Below are 16,032 nucleotides of genomic sequence, written 5' to 3' on the forward strand. Positions count from 1 at the left end.
TGGTTATGGCGAAATGAGGTATTTAAGGAGAAAGATGGGAGAAGGAAGGTGAAATGGAACATACAAAAGGGAATCTTCTTAGCGAATATTCCTTTTTTTTCTTCTTCTCCTTTTTTAAAATTTATTAATTATATTCTCTTTGGATAATCTTCTCCTCTCAAATATTTTAATACTTTCAAATTCATAATTAATTCTATTTTAAATCTTTTTTAACTAACCAAAAATTTTAAATTAATTGGACTGGGGACCCGAGTCCCGAGCAACCAAAAAATTCACAACTCTCTAAAGATTCGAGCCATAAAATTTCTCAATTCTGACACAAGGTACTTACCCTTTGTAATGTCCCACACATTAGTTGAGGAGAAGAACAAACCATCATTCATAAGGGTGTGAAAACCTTCCCCTAGCATATGCGTTTTAAAGCCTTGAGGGGAAGCTCGAAAGGGAAAGCCCAAAGAGGACAATATTTGCTAGCGGTAGATCTGGGTCGTTACAAATGGTATTAGAGCCAGACATCAAACGATGTGCCAGTCTTCTCGCTTTTTCCCGAAGGGGGTAGACACGAGGCGGTGTGCCAGTAAGAACGCTGGCCCCAAAGGGGGTGGATTTGGGGGCGGTCCCACATCGATTAGAGGAAGGAAAGAGTGTCGGCGAGGACACTAGGCCCCGAAGGGGGGTGGATTGTGATGTCCCACATTAGTTGGGAAGGAGAACAAACCACCATTGATAAGGGTGTGGAAATCGCGTTTTACAGCCCTGAGGGGAAGCCCGAAAGGGAAAGCCCAAAGAGGACAATATCTGCTAGCGGTGGAGATCGGAAAAGCCCAAAGAGGACAATATCTGCTAGCGGTGGAGATCCCGATCGTGTAATTAATATCAGTTATAAAGATCAATATTCTTAATATGCATAATGTCTTCCAAGTATAATAAAATTGAGGTAGGTTGTAACACTATTTTCGAGTTGGGTCGAGTTGACCTGTCTAAAAATATGTCAACTCGTGAATCGACTTGAATTTTTCACTTTTTCAAAAATTCAACTCAACCCAAACGAAAAAAAATATATATCCCAACTCAACTTTTATAGTTTGGATCGGGTAGTCTGGGTTCGTCAGGTTATCAAGTCATATAAACACATTTGAATTTACCGATTAATTTAATTTTTTAAGAAAATAAAAGTATTTATTAACTCACCGATATCTACCAAAATCAAATATCGAACAAAGTTCCCATAACTAAAAAAAGTCAACAAAAATCATATTTCATATTCGTAATAATTAGTAACATTTAAAAAAATAGACATATTTTATAGGCAAGTACAAATTGGGGTAGATGAGGGGTGAGGTGTTGCCACGTGGGACAAGATGCTATTCAAACTAAAACGTAAATGTGTACAGCAAGGATCCAGCTCCTAATTTTCTTTAATATTATTCTCCTTCTAGAATATATTATCTTTCCACGTCATTATTAACAAAAGCCTACGTGTTTACATTTTTACCGTGCGGTGATCTTGACACGCTCACGACCAGTCTTAATAGGAATTAAGCCCCGTATATATTTTTCGCTCCAGCCTTGTGGCTTCATCGGACCTTAGGTGAGGTTTGTCTTTGCTAATCGAACATCACTTGTGCGGAATCCAAGTTTGTTTGACCACACACACTGCTTACGCGTGCATGTTTAATCGTCTGCGAGGCAACCGATTTGCCTCTACACTAGGCCAAGTCATTCGGCTCGACGTTGTCTCTGCTCGAGGTTAAGGTCTCTCAATGCATCATCGCGTCTCATCTTGTCATCTCGATCTCCATCGACATGGCCCATATGTCTTAACGCCATTCCGAGGTGTCATCGGCCATCACAACTCGTTCGGTCATGCCACCGAGAATGGGCCTGCGTGTCGCTCATCTCATCGGGACTTCCCGAACATCCATCTATCCAGGTTCTATCGAGGCATTGGCCCTCCCGTGTCCATGTCATGTCATTTACGGATACCGTGCCAGATAGCGGGTGTATGTAGCAACCTCCAACATGCGGGCTGGGGCGCAATATCGGCACAACCTTAGTTATTAGACGACAAAAAGAACATGTCCTTAGATGTATGAGGCTGACATACTCGATAGGGTCATTCCACATTGCAATATTGTAGGTCTAAAGGGTTGACTTTGATTGCCTTGTACGAGCTCACCTATTTAAAACATCAATTAATAACTAAGGTTCGAGTACACAAGATGCTCATGTTTTAGGGAATCCCTAAAAAGCCAAGGTCAAAACTAGACTAAGAGTAGGTGTAGTTACAACCAATCCAATCGTACTTCTTACGAATAAGTGTTTCAAGTCATACAATTAAGGACACTAGCTACCCTTTTTTTGTAAGGATTTGACGGAGGTAGGAAACTCCGTACATACCACAGCTTGAGACGAGACCCAATAGACAACGAGCATAGTTTACCGAGCAAGAGTCATAGTTCCACTAGCAAGGGAATTAGAATGACTACCACAAAGGATACGGAGAATTTAGCCTAATGAGACTACTAGTCAACTACACTCGCAAACGATTTATGCACTGAATGAACTTGCTTCAAAGACAAACCTCGTTCCTTCGCATGCTTCAAGCAAAGCCGGGATCGGATTCCTTTTCCTTTACAGTTGAAGAAGTTTCCTATATAGAGCCAGAATGGAAGGCAGCTGAGTAGAACTAACCATAGATGTTGGCTTGTCAATTTAAGCATAGCTCAATGGATACGACACCAATGTCTATTTGAGAACTCAATGGTTCAATCTCGACCTGCAATCGTGAACTCAAAAACACAAAGGAATAAGAAGATAAGCTGCTAATTTAGCACACTAATTTCACAAATGCATTACACAATGGGCTAATTGATTCCACAAATGAGATAGAAAAATCAGAATTGGAGAAAAAAACTCACTCATACAATTAGAACACACACCCAAATCAACATTTACATCTGCCAAATCCAAGTCCCCCTTTCTCACCTTCCTTGCATATTGCATTTGCACATAAACTTTAATGTGGAAGCTGAATCACAAACCCTGAAAAACCTCAACAAATCCCATTTCAAACCCATAAAATTGGACTCTAAAAGTTGGTTTCTCTCCAATCCTTTTTTTTGTTTCATATAACCTCTAAATCTGTTTACAAGTTTATCAATGATCGCGTGTTTCTCGATTGTCAACCATCAAGTGGCCACTGCTGCTGCTCCCTGCAGCATGATTTTCACTACCTCTTGCTGCCAAGGCAACAACTTCAGGCGACATGTCCCAGCTTCCGCTTTTCCTTCCCCAACTCGATCGCCTTGGATGTAATCCACCACGTTCAATAGCTTCTTCAACTGCAGTTCTAATATCTGGAGATACTTCGCCAAATTTGCCTTCTTTTACGCTCGACCGCTCGCTGATTTGAGGTTGCCCATCAAATGGATCGGCGCCAGAATTCATGTCTCCCCATACTGTTTTCCTGCCCATTTCAATGTCCTCTACCCCTTTGCCTACATTTGGACTCATAAAACCACTGGTTCCGAGTCGGGTTGGAGGTAAAACAGGCTCTTTGGGCACAGTTGCTCTGAAGTTGTTCTTGGAGGCAGGAATGCTGGAGCAAAAGATTTCCTTGAAGTTGTCCAACACTCCTTTGTTGTATGGGTTGGCTCTTCTATCATAACGATATCTAAAATTCTCATAGGTAGTCTGCAAATTAAGCCAGCTCAAATGGGTAAAAAATGGGAAGAACTGAATCAAGAATTCTCGTTCTTTATCATTTGATCAATTGACGATCTCTAGAAAGTTTCGTTTAGAGTTGTAGATGATGCTTACCTGATTTGTACTGATGAGATATAAATGGAAAGCAGAAAGGCCACCAACGAACCACATTGAGATGAAAGTATAAACAATCAGCACAATGGAAGCAGGAGTCTTGATCATCGCCTTCCAGATGGATGTTTCCTCTGCTGACATAATCCGTCGGATGTATACCCAGCAGAACGAAAACACGTATATGCAAAGAAGAGTTGTTGAGAAAACGAACATGAAGAAGAATCGATAGTTTCTCTGCAATCACGTCGACAAGCCGAAAGAGTTCAAAGAGAAAAAAACAGAAGACCCACAAAACTCCATGTTAGAGAAGAAGACTATAAAAAGCTTTAAAATAGAGAGCTTAACAAGAAACTGACGAGATGAACAGGAATCCAAGGTTTTAATGAAAAGAACTCTTACCAGACCAATACACTGCCCGACCCAAGGACAATGATGATCAAATCTTTCCACACAGTTATTGCAAATTGAACAGTGCGAGCAGCGAGGAGGTCGATAAAGCATGCAAGTGTCACAATACTTGATCTTAACAGTGATTCCATTGACCTCTACTTCCTTGATACGAGGCAATCGTAATGGGGGAGTTTGTCCAGATCCCGTATCAACACTACCCTCATAGGGTTCAGGTTCGGGCGGGTGTGCATTCCGTGGAATTATTCCGGGATCTCTTCCAGAGGTAAGCAGCAGGAGGACTAAAATCTAGAATAAAGCATATAATTAGAATCACAAAACATCAAGAAACAATGCATTGAGAGCAGAGCACAACAACAATAGTATAAATGGTTATGCTTGCTATTCTTTGTTGAACTGTCCAACACTCATCATGTTCATAAATCACTGAATCTCAGTAGCTAAAAAAGCATCCATCTATATCATATATGCAACGCAGTTCTAACATTCATCAGATTTCAAATCTAAAGTAGCTTTAAGTTACATTTAAGTGACCAAACTTGTAGGAGAGTTATAGGTCGCTCATATAATCGAGTTTACTACCGACTCCTCACTCAGCAGATGGACGTGCAAACACTAGAGCAACAGTCAACAAATGGTCATCCTGTAATAACAATGCCACAGGCAAGTTAACCAAGCTTCTTTGGCATTCCATTCAAGCTTGAGAACCACCTTCAACCAATATTGTTTCTTGTCTGCAATGTTAGGATTGAAAGGATAGCTTGGAGAACTTAAAAGCATCAAAACAATTATATGCCATCACGGAGAGTAAAATCATCCATAAGATGGAGACGGACGGTATCACAACTTATTGTAAGTTGTTACTTAAGCTAGCAAATGTAACTTGCATACAAACCATTCCGAACCAAAACCCACATGGAAACGATACGATCCAAATTGATTGAAGAAATTTTATGGAGAAATATGGAGTTAGAAGGATGACACTCACAAAGACTGTAAATACAACAGCAACAACCAATATTGATATTCCCCAATCCCCAGAAAAGTCATCCATCAGTTTCCTGGCAACAAATGCACAGAAAATGGAAACAGGAGCAACAATAAGAAATATTGTCAGCGCCAATGACCGAACATCTGGTCCGAAAATGAACCTTCCTTGGAGGAAGAAAATCTGCAGAAGAATAAAAAGAAACAGAATATTAAACAACTCAGCAGTATATAAAAACAATTCCTATTATATTTTATAACCCACACTGATCATTCAAATGTCAAAGAAGATGTGAAAGGGTATCCATCACCAATGAGCGATCACTAAACAATCGTGATGATACATGCTTCGTGGTGAAAACAATGAATGCAAGTTATGGAATAGGGAAAATAATACATGTAATTAGAAAATTCAGACCATGGGGCTTCATAACAGGCATACTTTGCAACTTAAATCAAACCATCCACATCTTCAAGATTGAAAAAGACGGTTGTAAAGACGCTATCTAAGCCATCCTACAACTTCACCACATATCCAAAGATCCTATAGAAATGAGTTGATACTCGGCCGACTTCTTACACACATACAACCACCAACAATATTACATTCGCAACAACAAAAGCCTACAAGGGGAATTTATGCAACTGAGCAGCCTTTTCAGAGCTGGTATTTGTTTATGAACTGTCTTTCTTTTTGCACTAGATTTTTTATTTGTAATCCTCTTGTATTTGCAGTTAAACTTCATCTTCTTCATTGTATTAGTATTGATCATATACAAGACGAGTCAATTAGTAACTTGGTGTGGTTCTGTAAAGCTTCTAAATGTAAAAAAAGGGCGTAAGAAAGGCTCAGTGGTAGACATCCCTCAGAATTTCGCCATAGCAGGTTCTTCACAGTATATACAAGATTCATAAGAAACCAGAACTAAAAGTAATGTTAAAGGTGTAGAAAATTGGTGACGCTAGCAAGGAACCGATTAAGCTAAAACAAAGCACAAAAACGAATTCAAAACAAGAAATTAACGAGTAATCTAAACAAAAACAGATGAAAATCACGACTCACATTGCTTCCTTTCCAAGCTTGGAAAACTCGTAAATCAGTAGAACCGCCAGAGGATCCAGAAAGCGGATCAGATCGTTGTGGTGGAGGAACCACATACATCTCTGTATTAGTCTAGTTAAAATCTTATGAACTCTCTCCTCGAATCCTCAACTCTCGGAGCTTAAACGGGAGATCCTACAAACAAACTAAAACCAAATAAGCCAGACTTAACAAAACAAACCGCAAAAATCAGATCAAAGAAACAAGAAAGGAAAACAAGTACAAAAGGAGCTGGAATACTCCAGCCGAAATTTCCGGCGGCCGGAAGCGGAAGCCGGCAGTTACAGAAGCAAATCTGAAAGGAAAATGAAACTCTTACCCTTACGATTTCCCCGGGAGCTGTGAGAAGGTCAATCGGAGTACAGCGAACAGGAAATGAAGGGTTTGGACATTGAAAGATCAAGGGTTTCTATTTCTCTCTCTAGAATCTCTCTGCTATAGCCTGCTTTTTGGTGAGCGAGAAGAAGAAGAAGAAGAAGAAGAAGAAGAAGAGGAGAGAGAAAGAGGAAAAAAATTGTACGAGTAATTGCTTTACAGTGCGAAATCGCGACGTGTCGGATTCTTATTGGGTAGGGCAAAGTCGGGACGAACCGGGTTGGTCCGGTCGGATGGAATGAACCGGAAATTTGAGCTGAAAATTCCAGTCATGTGGGTGGCTTGAATTGAACAAGTCAGTTATTTTATTTATTATTTTTTTTCAAAATATTTATTTTATTTTATTATTTATTTTTTCAAATGCAAGTAATAATAAACTTCCCAGCTGCGCCTTTAGTTGCATTTAATATTTAATTTTCAAAGCACCTTTTTTACAAAGGAGAAATAATTATTCACACTTATATTTATTTATTTATTATTATTATTATTATCCTTTCAGCTTTAAAATATTTTATTTTGTTTTAATTCTTTAACTTTTTTATTCTTTAGACATCTTAAACCTAAATAATGATGTTTTATTAGTTGAGCTATACTCACATTGTCATAAAATATGTTAAAATTTATACTGTTGTATTTTTATTAACGGCTCATATTTAGACTGTAGGAATGGAGAAAGGGAGAACACGAGCAGTGTAGTAAAACAAAACAAAACATATGGGTTATCCTAAAGAGTTATGTCACTGGTCCACGAATCGAAAGTTACCTTTTGAGACATCATGGGAGAATTTCATCGAGCTATGACACTACTACTTGAACCAAAATGTGTCTTTAAGAGTGTCATGTCACCGACACAAAGTCCAGTTGACATACGATTTTTATTGTTTATTCGATATATAGCCTTGTGTTTAGGTCGTCTAAATGAGGAAATGATGACAGAAGAGGGTGATATCTAAGAAACGTTGAGATATACGGTAGAGAATTTAGGCGTCGAGAGTAATTTTCACAATATTTTTAATAGAATCTTCTCTAGTAGAAAACAAATGTAGTTTCGATTTTGAGGCAAACCCATATAAATAGTCGTTTATTTGATTGTGATGTGTTTTATTGTGTTAAAAAAAAAAAATGAAGCATGTCGGGATTTTGACGTAACTCAACAAATGTGATAATAATATGACAATAACAATAATTAATGATACTTTTAAAAATAAAACGTCCCATCTATGACTCGATATTAGGTTTTTATTGAATAAAATTTTATTACGTCTCATCTAAGAGTGAAAACTATTTCCACAAACCAACATAGAATTGCTCGGGTAAATCACGTTTTAACCATGAAGTGTTTATTATTGAGTCATTGGAAAAGAAGGTGCACCGTTGGTATAGGCAATAACTTTCAGTTTCTTTAAGTCTTTCTTAGTCATCATACACTCAAGATAGCTTTTATTCTAATGTGGTCTTAGTTCATTCATGTATTTCTCCTCTACTCGGGTGTCACAGTATGTGAGATCCCACATCGATTGGAGAGAGGAACGAGTGTCAGCAGCGGACGTTGGGCCCCGAAAGGGAGTGTATTGGAAAATTCCACATCGATTGGAGAGGGGAACAAATGCCAGCGAGAATGCTGAGCTCCAAAGGGGGGTGGACTGTAAGATCCCATATTGGTTGGTTCGGGGAACGAAACATTCTTTATAAAAGTGTGGAAACTTCTACCTAGCAGACGCGTTTTAAAAACCTTTAGAAGAAGTCTGAAAGGGAAAACTCAAAGAGGACACAGTATCTGCTAGCAGTGGTCATTGTCAGCATGTTCTATTCTCCACCCTGTTAGTATATATAGTAATTTTTAATTTTTTTAAAATATTTATTGACTATTATATTCTTGTAATTACTCTCATTCGAATGTGGTATATTTTCTCGGGCGTCACATTAAATAATATAATATTTTATTATAAATAATATATTTAAAAAATGTGAATTTCTTGGCATCTACATTAAACCATATGTTTGTCGAGTTTTATTGGGGAAAAGTCAACGGTCAACCATTCAAAGGAATGTTTATGTTAATACTATTTTAATTAACCCATAATTAGTTTCCTAACCTAATTAGAGTTCACAATCTAACCCAATTCAAAGTCTATTTTCAAGTTGGGTTAAGTTCTGTAGTCGGGTTTTTTTTAAAATTTAATTATTTAAAAAAATTTATTTATCCACGATACATGTCACATTAATAACTAAAATCTCATAAAATTCAAATATCAAACATTCACGAGTCACAACACATCACTAACATTAGTTACAAACGTCAAATATTTCTTTAGCGTAGAGTTGGGTTGGGTTGTAACCTTATTTTCGTGTTAACCCGACAAAAATAATGTCAGTCTACGAACCGACCCAAATTTTGACTTTTCAAACATTTGACCCAACCCAACTCGAAAAAAAAAAATCTAACCCAACACAAAATTTATTGTATGGATTAGGCAGTTCAGGTTGGACGAGTGCTCGGTCTAAGTTTTATATTTTACCGAGTAGCATTTGACAAAACAATTAAATGGAATAAAAAACAATAAGTATATGATATTAGGTAAATTAAGGACTCAATTACTTAGTTAATAATATTGAGAAATTCTAAAATAATATTAACATTATGAAGGTTTTAATTTACCAAAGTCAAGTCTTATGATAAAATTATTATTAAATAAACATAATATTATTATGTCCAAGTATATTTTAATTTTAATTATTATTAGTTGACTTTATTATTAATTGGTTAATTTTAATATTATTATATATTTCAAGTCGTCATTTTGCTGTCCAAATAGAAAGTACTTAATAATTTAATATCATATTAATTAATTATAATTTGATAGCGTTTAATGTAATTTGTAACTATTATACATTTTAATTTGACTTGGAGGTACAATAACTTTCCTATTATTACAATCACCTATTTATTTATTTTTAAATTTTACCTTCGGTTAAAAATTACTGTAACGGCCCACAACCACCGCTAACAGATACTGTCTTCTTTAGACTTTTCTTTTCGGGCCTTCCCTCACTAATTTGGGATCTCACAATTTATCCCCCTTTACGGCCCAACGTTCTCGTTGGCACTTGTTCCTTTCTCCAATCGATATGGGACACACACCAAATCCACCCACCTTCGGTGTCTAGCATCCTTATTGGCACACCGCCTCATGTCTACCCCCTTCAGGGAACAACCTCCTCGCTGGTACATTGCCCGGTGTCTGGCTCTGATACCATTTGTAACGGCCCAGGTCCACCGCTAGCCGATATTGTCCTCTTTGGGTGATTTGGTGGGGGTCCCACATCTATTGGAGAAAGGAACGAGTGCCCGTGAGAACGCTGGGTCCTAAAGGGTGAGATCCCACATCGGTTGGGGAGAAAAACGAAACACCATTTATAAGGATGTGGAAATCTCTCCTTAGCAGACGCGTTTAAAAAACCTTGAGGAAAAGCCCTAAGAGGACAATATCTGCTAGCTGTGTCACGGTCCTATATTTTTTATCGTGCGGCGTCGTGATCGTGAGACCAGCCTTAAGGGGAATTAAGCCCCATATATGCCCCATATATATTTGTTTTCGCCAATCGAACATCGCTTGTGCGGAATCCAAGCTTGTTCAACCACACATGCCACATGCGCGTGCATGTTCAATCGTCTGCGACACATCTGACTTTCGAGGTTAAGGCCCAGACCCTACCCGACCCTTCAACAAGCCTATCTTTGCCCCTCATGTCTATTTGATGTCTCTATCTTGTTTATGTCTCAACTTGTCTTCAATGACCACTTCGTGTAGTGTGTTAGATGATGCACCATTCTCCTCGATCGTATCATGACACTCGTCTAGGCCCTTGCATGGCCGAATGGGTGCTACTTGAGGGTCGCCTCTTCTCTTGTCACAACGTGAGGGTCACAACCTACTCTCTTCATAGTTAGGTTGTGACACGGTGGGCCTGGACCGTTACAATTACTTTTAAGAATATAATCTCTGTCCCCAACCCTATTTAGCTAATAAGAAAAAACCTCTTCCCACTCACTTCCTTATTAACCGTTTAAACGAAGATTCTTCATCCTATTTGGAGCGGGAGCCCCACACGTTAAATAAACATCCCTAATGGAACGTGTTTTATATAGATATACCAAACGTACGTAATCTACATTAGATGACTATCCCGGGACATAGAGAATTTACTTTTGATTGTAGTTTACGAAAGCAAATTTCTTTTTCAAAGTACTCCATATAATACAAGTCAAATCACTCGATTTGCTTTTGGACTCTAATTTTACACCCTACGTTGTTCATGTGTAGAATTTGGTCAAATATTTGGCCTCACAATCACTTCCATTCGATTTTCACCCATAAATTTAGTCGATAAAATGCGAGCATTTGCTTACGTCATGTTTAAAAAATCGAGGGAGATGGACCTTCAGACGTTTTTCGATTCCGATGCTTTTTAGCATTGCAAATTTGGACGCACCGAATTCGTTCGGTGTCAGTGAGTTTTCTTTTTCGAGCATATTTTGGTCCATTCTCTACTCGGTCCGTGACCGTCACTTTTGTTATAAATTTTTAACTAATATATGCTTAACTCACCTGACATAAAAAGTTCTCGAGATTATCCAAGTAAATGGTTAAAAAAATACATAGAATTAATATTAGGACACTTGAGTTGAGCTAGATGTACATCGGAATACTTCTCTAGATACCTCTCGAATGGAGCTGGAGAAAAAAAATAAAAAACTCGTGATAACTTTCTGTACAATTATTTAATATAAGATTATTTAACTTTCCGTTTTGTTTAACTTTCTGCATGAATGAAACGTTAATTCCTCAACATACTGAGGAATATATTGATAAAGTATCGATAACGATAAATATTTTTAAACGTTACAATATTACTATTCACCATTCGTAAACGTTTTAATTTACTTTTAGAGTAAAAATCCCAATAGAATATTGAAACAAAAATTAACTCGACGCTAACCTAAAACGACGTGACGGTGACTAGAATGTTCGTCTAGATTATGAAAAAAATGATATTGAAACATTCAGACACGTCGACTTTTCCTTTAACATTTGAAACATTTTTTGAGTTCGATAATAACTTTAATCTTTAATATAAACGAACGACGTTCAAAAAGTGTTGAATAGCAAATAATACGTCATTTTCTTTCCTTTCTAATCATATCATTAATATTCACATGCAATATACTCATAAATGATGGAAATAATAAAGAATTTTTGGGCCCATTTGTTATTAAGGAATAAAGTATTTTTGCTTTTGTATAATATACGGAAAACCTTTTATTAATAGGCACGTTTTAAAATCCTGAGGTTGACGACGATATATAATAGGCAGTCAAACTCAGTTATAACTCATACGTAATATAATGGGCTTGAGGAGTTACACAATACGTAATAGGACGTCGAACTTAATTACAACTCATACATAAATGGGACGAGGTGCAAACCCATGTGCACGTTTTTAGAATTGGGTTCAAAAAAATATTTTATGGGTCTTATATGACTATATAAGTACTCGAACTAGTTCACGAACCTCTGAAACTAATTTAACGAGAGTTTGGTATAAGAAAACTTGTAACCTATGAATACGGGAACTCGGTTATCATTGAAGGCAAAATGGCAAGTCAAAGAAAACAAACTAGCCGAAGGTCGAAAAAAGCGAAAAAAGGGAGAAGTTTAGATTGTTCGCTTTGAGCTGATGTTTGTTCTTGTGTGGCACTCGACTGACTATACTTTGATATCTCTTTGGTTCTGCACGAAGCCAAGTCAATACCTACGATAGGCAAAGTAAAGACCCCCATTTCATAGCGCCTGGAGAATGCAAGTTTGATCGACGATTGGAGAAAATATGTAACGACCTAGATCCACCGTTAGCAGATATTGTCTTTTTTGGGGTTTCCCTTTCGGACTTCCCCTCAAGACTTTAAAACACGTTTGCTAGGGGGAGGTTTCCACACCCTTATAAATAGTGTTTTGTTCTCCTCTCGAACCAATGTGGGACATCACAATCCACCCTTCTTCGAGGCCCAGCTTCCTCGCTGGCACTCTTTCCTCTTCCAATCGATGTGGGACCGGCACCAAATCTACCCCCCTTCGAGGCCCAGCGTCCTTAATGGCACACCGTCTCGTGTCTACTCCCCTTCGGGGAACAGCGAGAAGGTTGGCACATTGTCCAGTGTCTAGCTCTGATACCATTTGTAACAACCCAGATCCACCATTAGCATATATTGTCCTCCTTGCGGTGGGTCTGGGTTGTTACAAAAGAGGTGAAAAAAAAGACTCGGGATGGATTTATGAGTCTTGGTGCGAGCTGTATATGGTGAGAGTCTCACGTACGTTAACGAAGGGGGTTCACGTCTATACCTATAGTGTGGTGTTTCGGCCTACCTACCCTATTTGTTCCATGATTTATGAGTCCACTCGAGTTACCCACTTTGATCAATTAGCAAAAAATTTGACCAGATACGAAATCACTAAAATCAAGATCCATATCGACACGTTGCTAAATTAAAAATCAATTAATCGTGTTTCTTTATTAATTTTTTCTCGTATATTTCATTTTAGTCCCTACACTTCTAAAAACGATAATTTATAAACGTTTCGTAGAGTAAAAACTCAGCAAAACTTTAGATAGAAAATCATTTTTTTCAACCTTAATTTAGTTAAGTATTTTAGTGACCATCATGTCAATTTTTATTTAATATTTAAATATATTTCTACATAAGCGATTGGATAATATTGTAATTTTATTAAAAAATAAGGGTGTTTTTCTAAATAAATAATAAAGTTTATAATTTTTTTTTTCTATTTTCGATTTAATTAAAAAAAAATATTCGTTCCTATTGAACTTGGAAATTTTATTTCTCTAGTTGATTTAAAAAAAGGAGGCGCCCAAATCCAAAGTATATAAGCATCTTCCATTCATGCAACAAAACACACATTAATCTTCTCTTCTTTTATTTTATTTTATTTATTTATTTTTTTTTTTCACTTCATCTATTAAACTCGATCGCGTTAAAAATATATACCTCGAACCGTACCTAATTTTAATTTTGAAACCGAGCTCAAATATACAAATAAGTGTTGGAGCTCAATCTGACCTTATTTCAGTTTCGATTAGAAGTTGAAATATTGTCTCGAGGTAAGATCCCACGTTGGCTGGAGAGGGAAACGAAACATTACTTATGAGGGTGTGGAAACCTCTCCCTAGTAGACGCGTTTTAAAACCGTGAGGCTGACGATGTTACGTAATAAGCCAAAGTAGACAATATTTGCTAGTGGTGGACTTGAGTTGTGTTGTAAATGTATTAGAGTTAGACATTGGACGGTGTGTCGGTGAGGGTGTTGGGCTCCCAAGAGAAGTGGATTGTGAGACCCCACATCAGTCAAAGAGGAGAACGAAGCATTCCTTACAAGGGTGTGGAAACCTCTCCCTAGTAGATGCGTTTTAAAATCGTAAGGCTGATGGCAATATGTAACGAGACAAAGCGGATAATATTTACTAGCGTGGACTTGAGTTGTGTTATAAATGGTATCAAAGTCAGACACTGGACGGTGTGTTAGTGAAGATGTTGGGCTCCCAAGAGAGGTAGATTATGAGATTCCACATCGGTCAAAGAGAAGAACGAAACATTCCTTATAAGGGTGTGGAAACCTCTCCTAATAGACGCGTTTTAAAACCGTGAGGCTAACGGCGATATGTAACAAGCCAAAGTGGATAATATCTGCTAGCGGTGGGCTTGGGCCGTTAAAAATAGTATCAGAACTAGACACTAGGTGGTGTGCCGACGCTGGGCCCCTAAGGGGGTGGATTGTGAGATCCCACATCGATTAGAGAGAGAAATGATACATTCCTTATAAGGGTGTGGAAACCTCGCCCTAGTAAACGCGTCTTAAAACCGTGTGACTGATGACGATACGTAACGAGACAAAACGGATAATATCTCCTAGTGGTGGGCTTGGGCTATTAAAAATGGTATCATAGCCAGACACCAAGGACGCTGGGACCCTAAAGGGGTGGATTGTGAGATCTCACATCGATTAGAGAGGGAAACAATACATTCCTTATAAGGGTGTGGAAACCTCGCCCTAGTTGACGCGTTTTAAAACCGTGAGGCTGACAACAATACGTAACGGGCCAAAGCAGACAATATCTATTAGTGGTGAGCTTGAGTTATTACCCTCGATCCATTAAAACAGTTTGTGTCATCCTTTCACATCTGTCAAGTCCTAAGATCGAATGTGGTTTTTCACTTTAAACTATTAATAGTTTCACGAGAATCAAAAAACGATTTTTTTTTTGTTGTTTTTACAGTAACATTCGACTCGACCATTTTACGTGATACCCCTTATATCTTATGTTCTCAAATCCAACGTGATTTCACTATCATGCAACTTAGGTCAGCTTAGGATCTAAGAACCATGTATCGATTCAAATCATGCATAGTGTCCCATCGAAGCTCGATTGATTGAATTTTTCGAATCGTCACCAAATTTCTTGACTTGAACATCTCCAATCCCTATTAATTGTATATCCTACTCGACTTATTTCCCTATTTTGTTTAGTATATTTGATGATTTCATTAGGGTTCAAATGTATGGTAAGGAAAAAGGTGATGTCTTGTCAATTGGGACACAAAGTATTCAAACAACCGAGTCCAAATACAAAGTATCACATAGCTTAGGACATGTAACAACCCGAACTCACACCCAACAGATATTGTCCGCTTTTGCCCAAAACGTATTGTTGCAGCCTCACGTTTTAAAACGCGTTTACTTTTAGAAGTTTCCACATCTTTGAGACCAGCATGCTCACTAGCACACTGCACAGTGTCTGGCTCTAATATCATTTGTAACAGCTCAAGCTCATCACTAGCAAATATGTCCGTTTTAGCCCGTTAGGTATCGTCATTAGCCTCACAATTTTAAAACGCGTCTACTAGAGAGAAGTTTCTACACTCTTATAAGGAATATTTTTTTCCCCTCTACAACCGATGTAGGATCTCACATAGACCGATCAGGTTATCGAAAACGACAAAAAAAAAATGTTAAACCTTGCCTGACTAGGGTTTGTGCAAGAACTTTCTCGGGTGCGAAAGTCTAGACTAGAACTGAGACTCGTGAATAGATAAACAACCGACTCATTCACTTATTACATTGAGCTTTTACTCTCGCTCGATTAAAATGACCTATTTTTTTTCGTTTAACATAATGTTATTATTCCCTAATATTAATTATATTAAGAAGTTGACTTTAAAAAATTTAAAAATAAACAAAAAAAAAAAAAAAAAAAAAAAA

The 16,032-nt window shown here is 37.7% G+C and overlaps 1 protein-coding gene across 2 annotated transcripts; it reads right to left on the minus strand.

The window, feature by feature from the left end:
• Positions 1-2,829: 2,829 nt before the first annotated feature.
• Positions 2,830-6,797, minus strand: LOC111435136 (probable protein S-acyltransferase 7). 2 transcript variants are annotated; one of them, XM_023072473.1, is made up of 6 exons: positions 6,639-6,797; positions 6,281-6,454; positions 5,219-5,401; positions 4,222-4,518; positions 3,823-4,056; positions 2,830-3,696 (listed from the first exon to the last, which is right to left on the minus strand). In XM_023072473.1, the coding sequence occupies exons 2-6, from the start codon at positions 6,377-6,379 to the stop codon at positions 3,160-3,162; spliced, it is 1,350 nt and encodes a 449-aa protein (XP_022928241.1). In that variant the 5' UTR covers positions 6,380-6,454; positions 6,639-6,797; the 3' UTR covers positions 2,830-3,159. The 2 variants fall into 2 exon arrangements, with proteins under 2 accessions (XP_022928241.1, XP_022928242.1); XM_023072474.1 differs by having other exon boundaries at positions 6,281-6,465; positions 6,639-6,788.
• Positions 6,798-16,032: the final 9,235 nt, after the last annotated feature.

The sequence above is a fragment of the Cucurbita moschata genome, unplaced genomic scaffold (genome assembly GCF_002738365.1).
Source record: "Cucurbita moschata cultivar Rifu unplaced genomic scaffold, Cmos_1.0 Cmo_Scf00048, whole genome shotgun sequence".
Taxonomy (NCBI): domain Eukaryota; kingdom Viridiplantae; phylum Streptophyta; class Magnoliopsida; order Cucurbitales; family Cucurbitaceae; genus Cucurbita; species Cucurbita moschata.

Coding starts and splice junctions, on each gene's coding strand:
- LOC111435136 (XM_023072473.1), bottom strand. CDS start 6,379: ATGTATGTGGTTCCTCCACCACAACGATCTGATCCGCTTTCTGGATCC. Junction 5,402..6,280: donor AAGCTTGGAAAGGAAGCAAT/GTGAGTCGTGAT, acceptor ATTCTTCTGCAG/ATTTTCTTCCTCCAAGGAAG. Junction 4,519..5,218: donor CTGTTGTATTTACAGTCTTT/GTGAGTGTCATC, acceptor GCTTTATTCTAG/ATTTTAGTCCTCCTGCTGCT.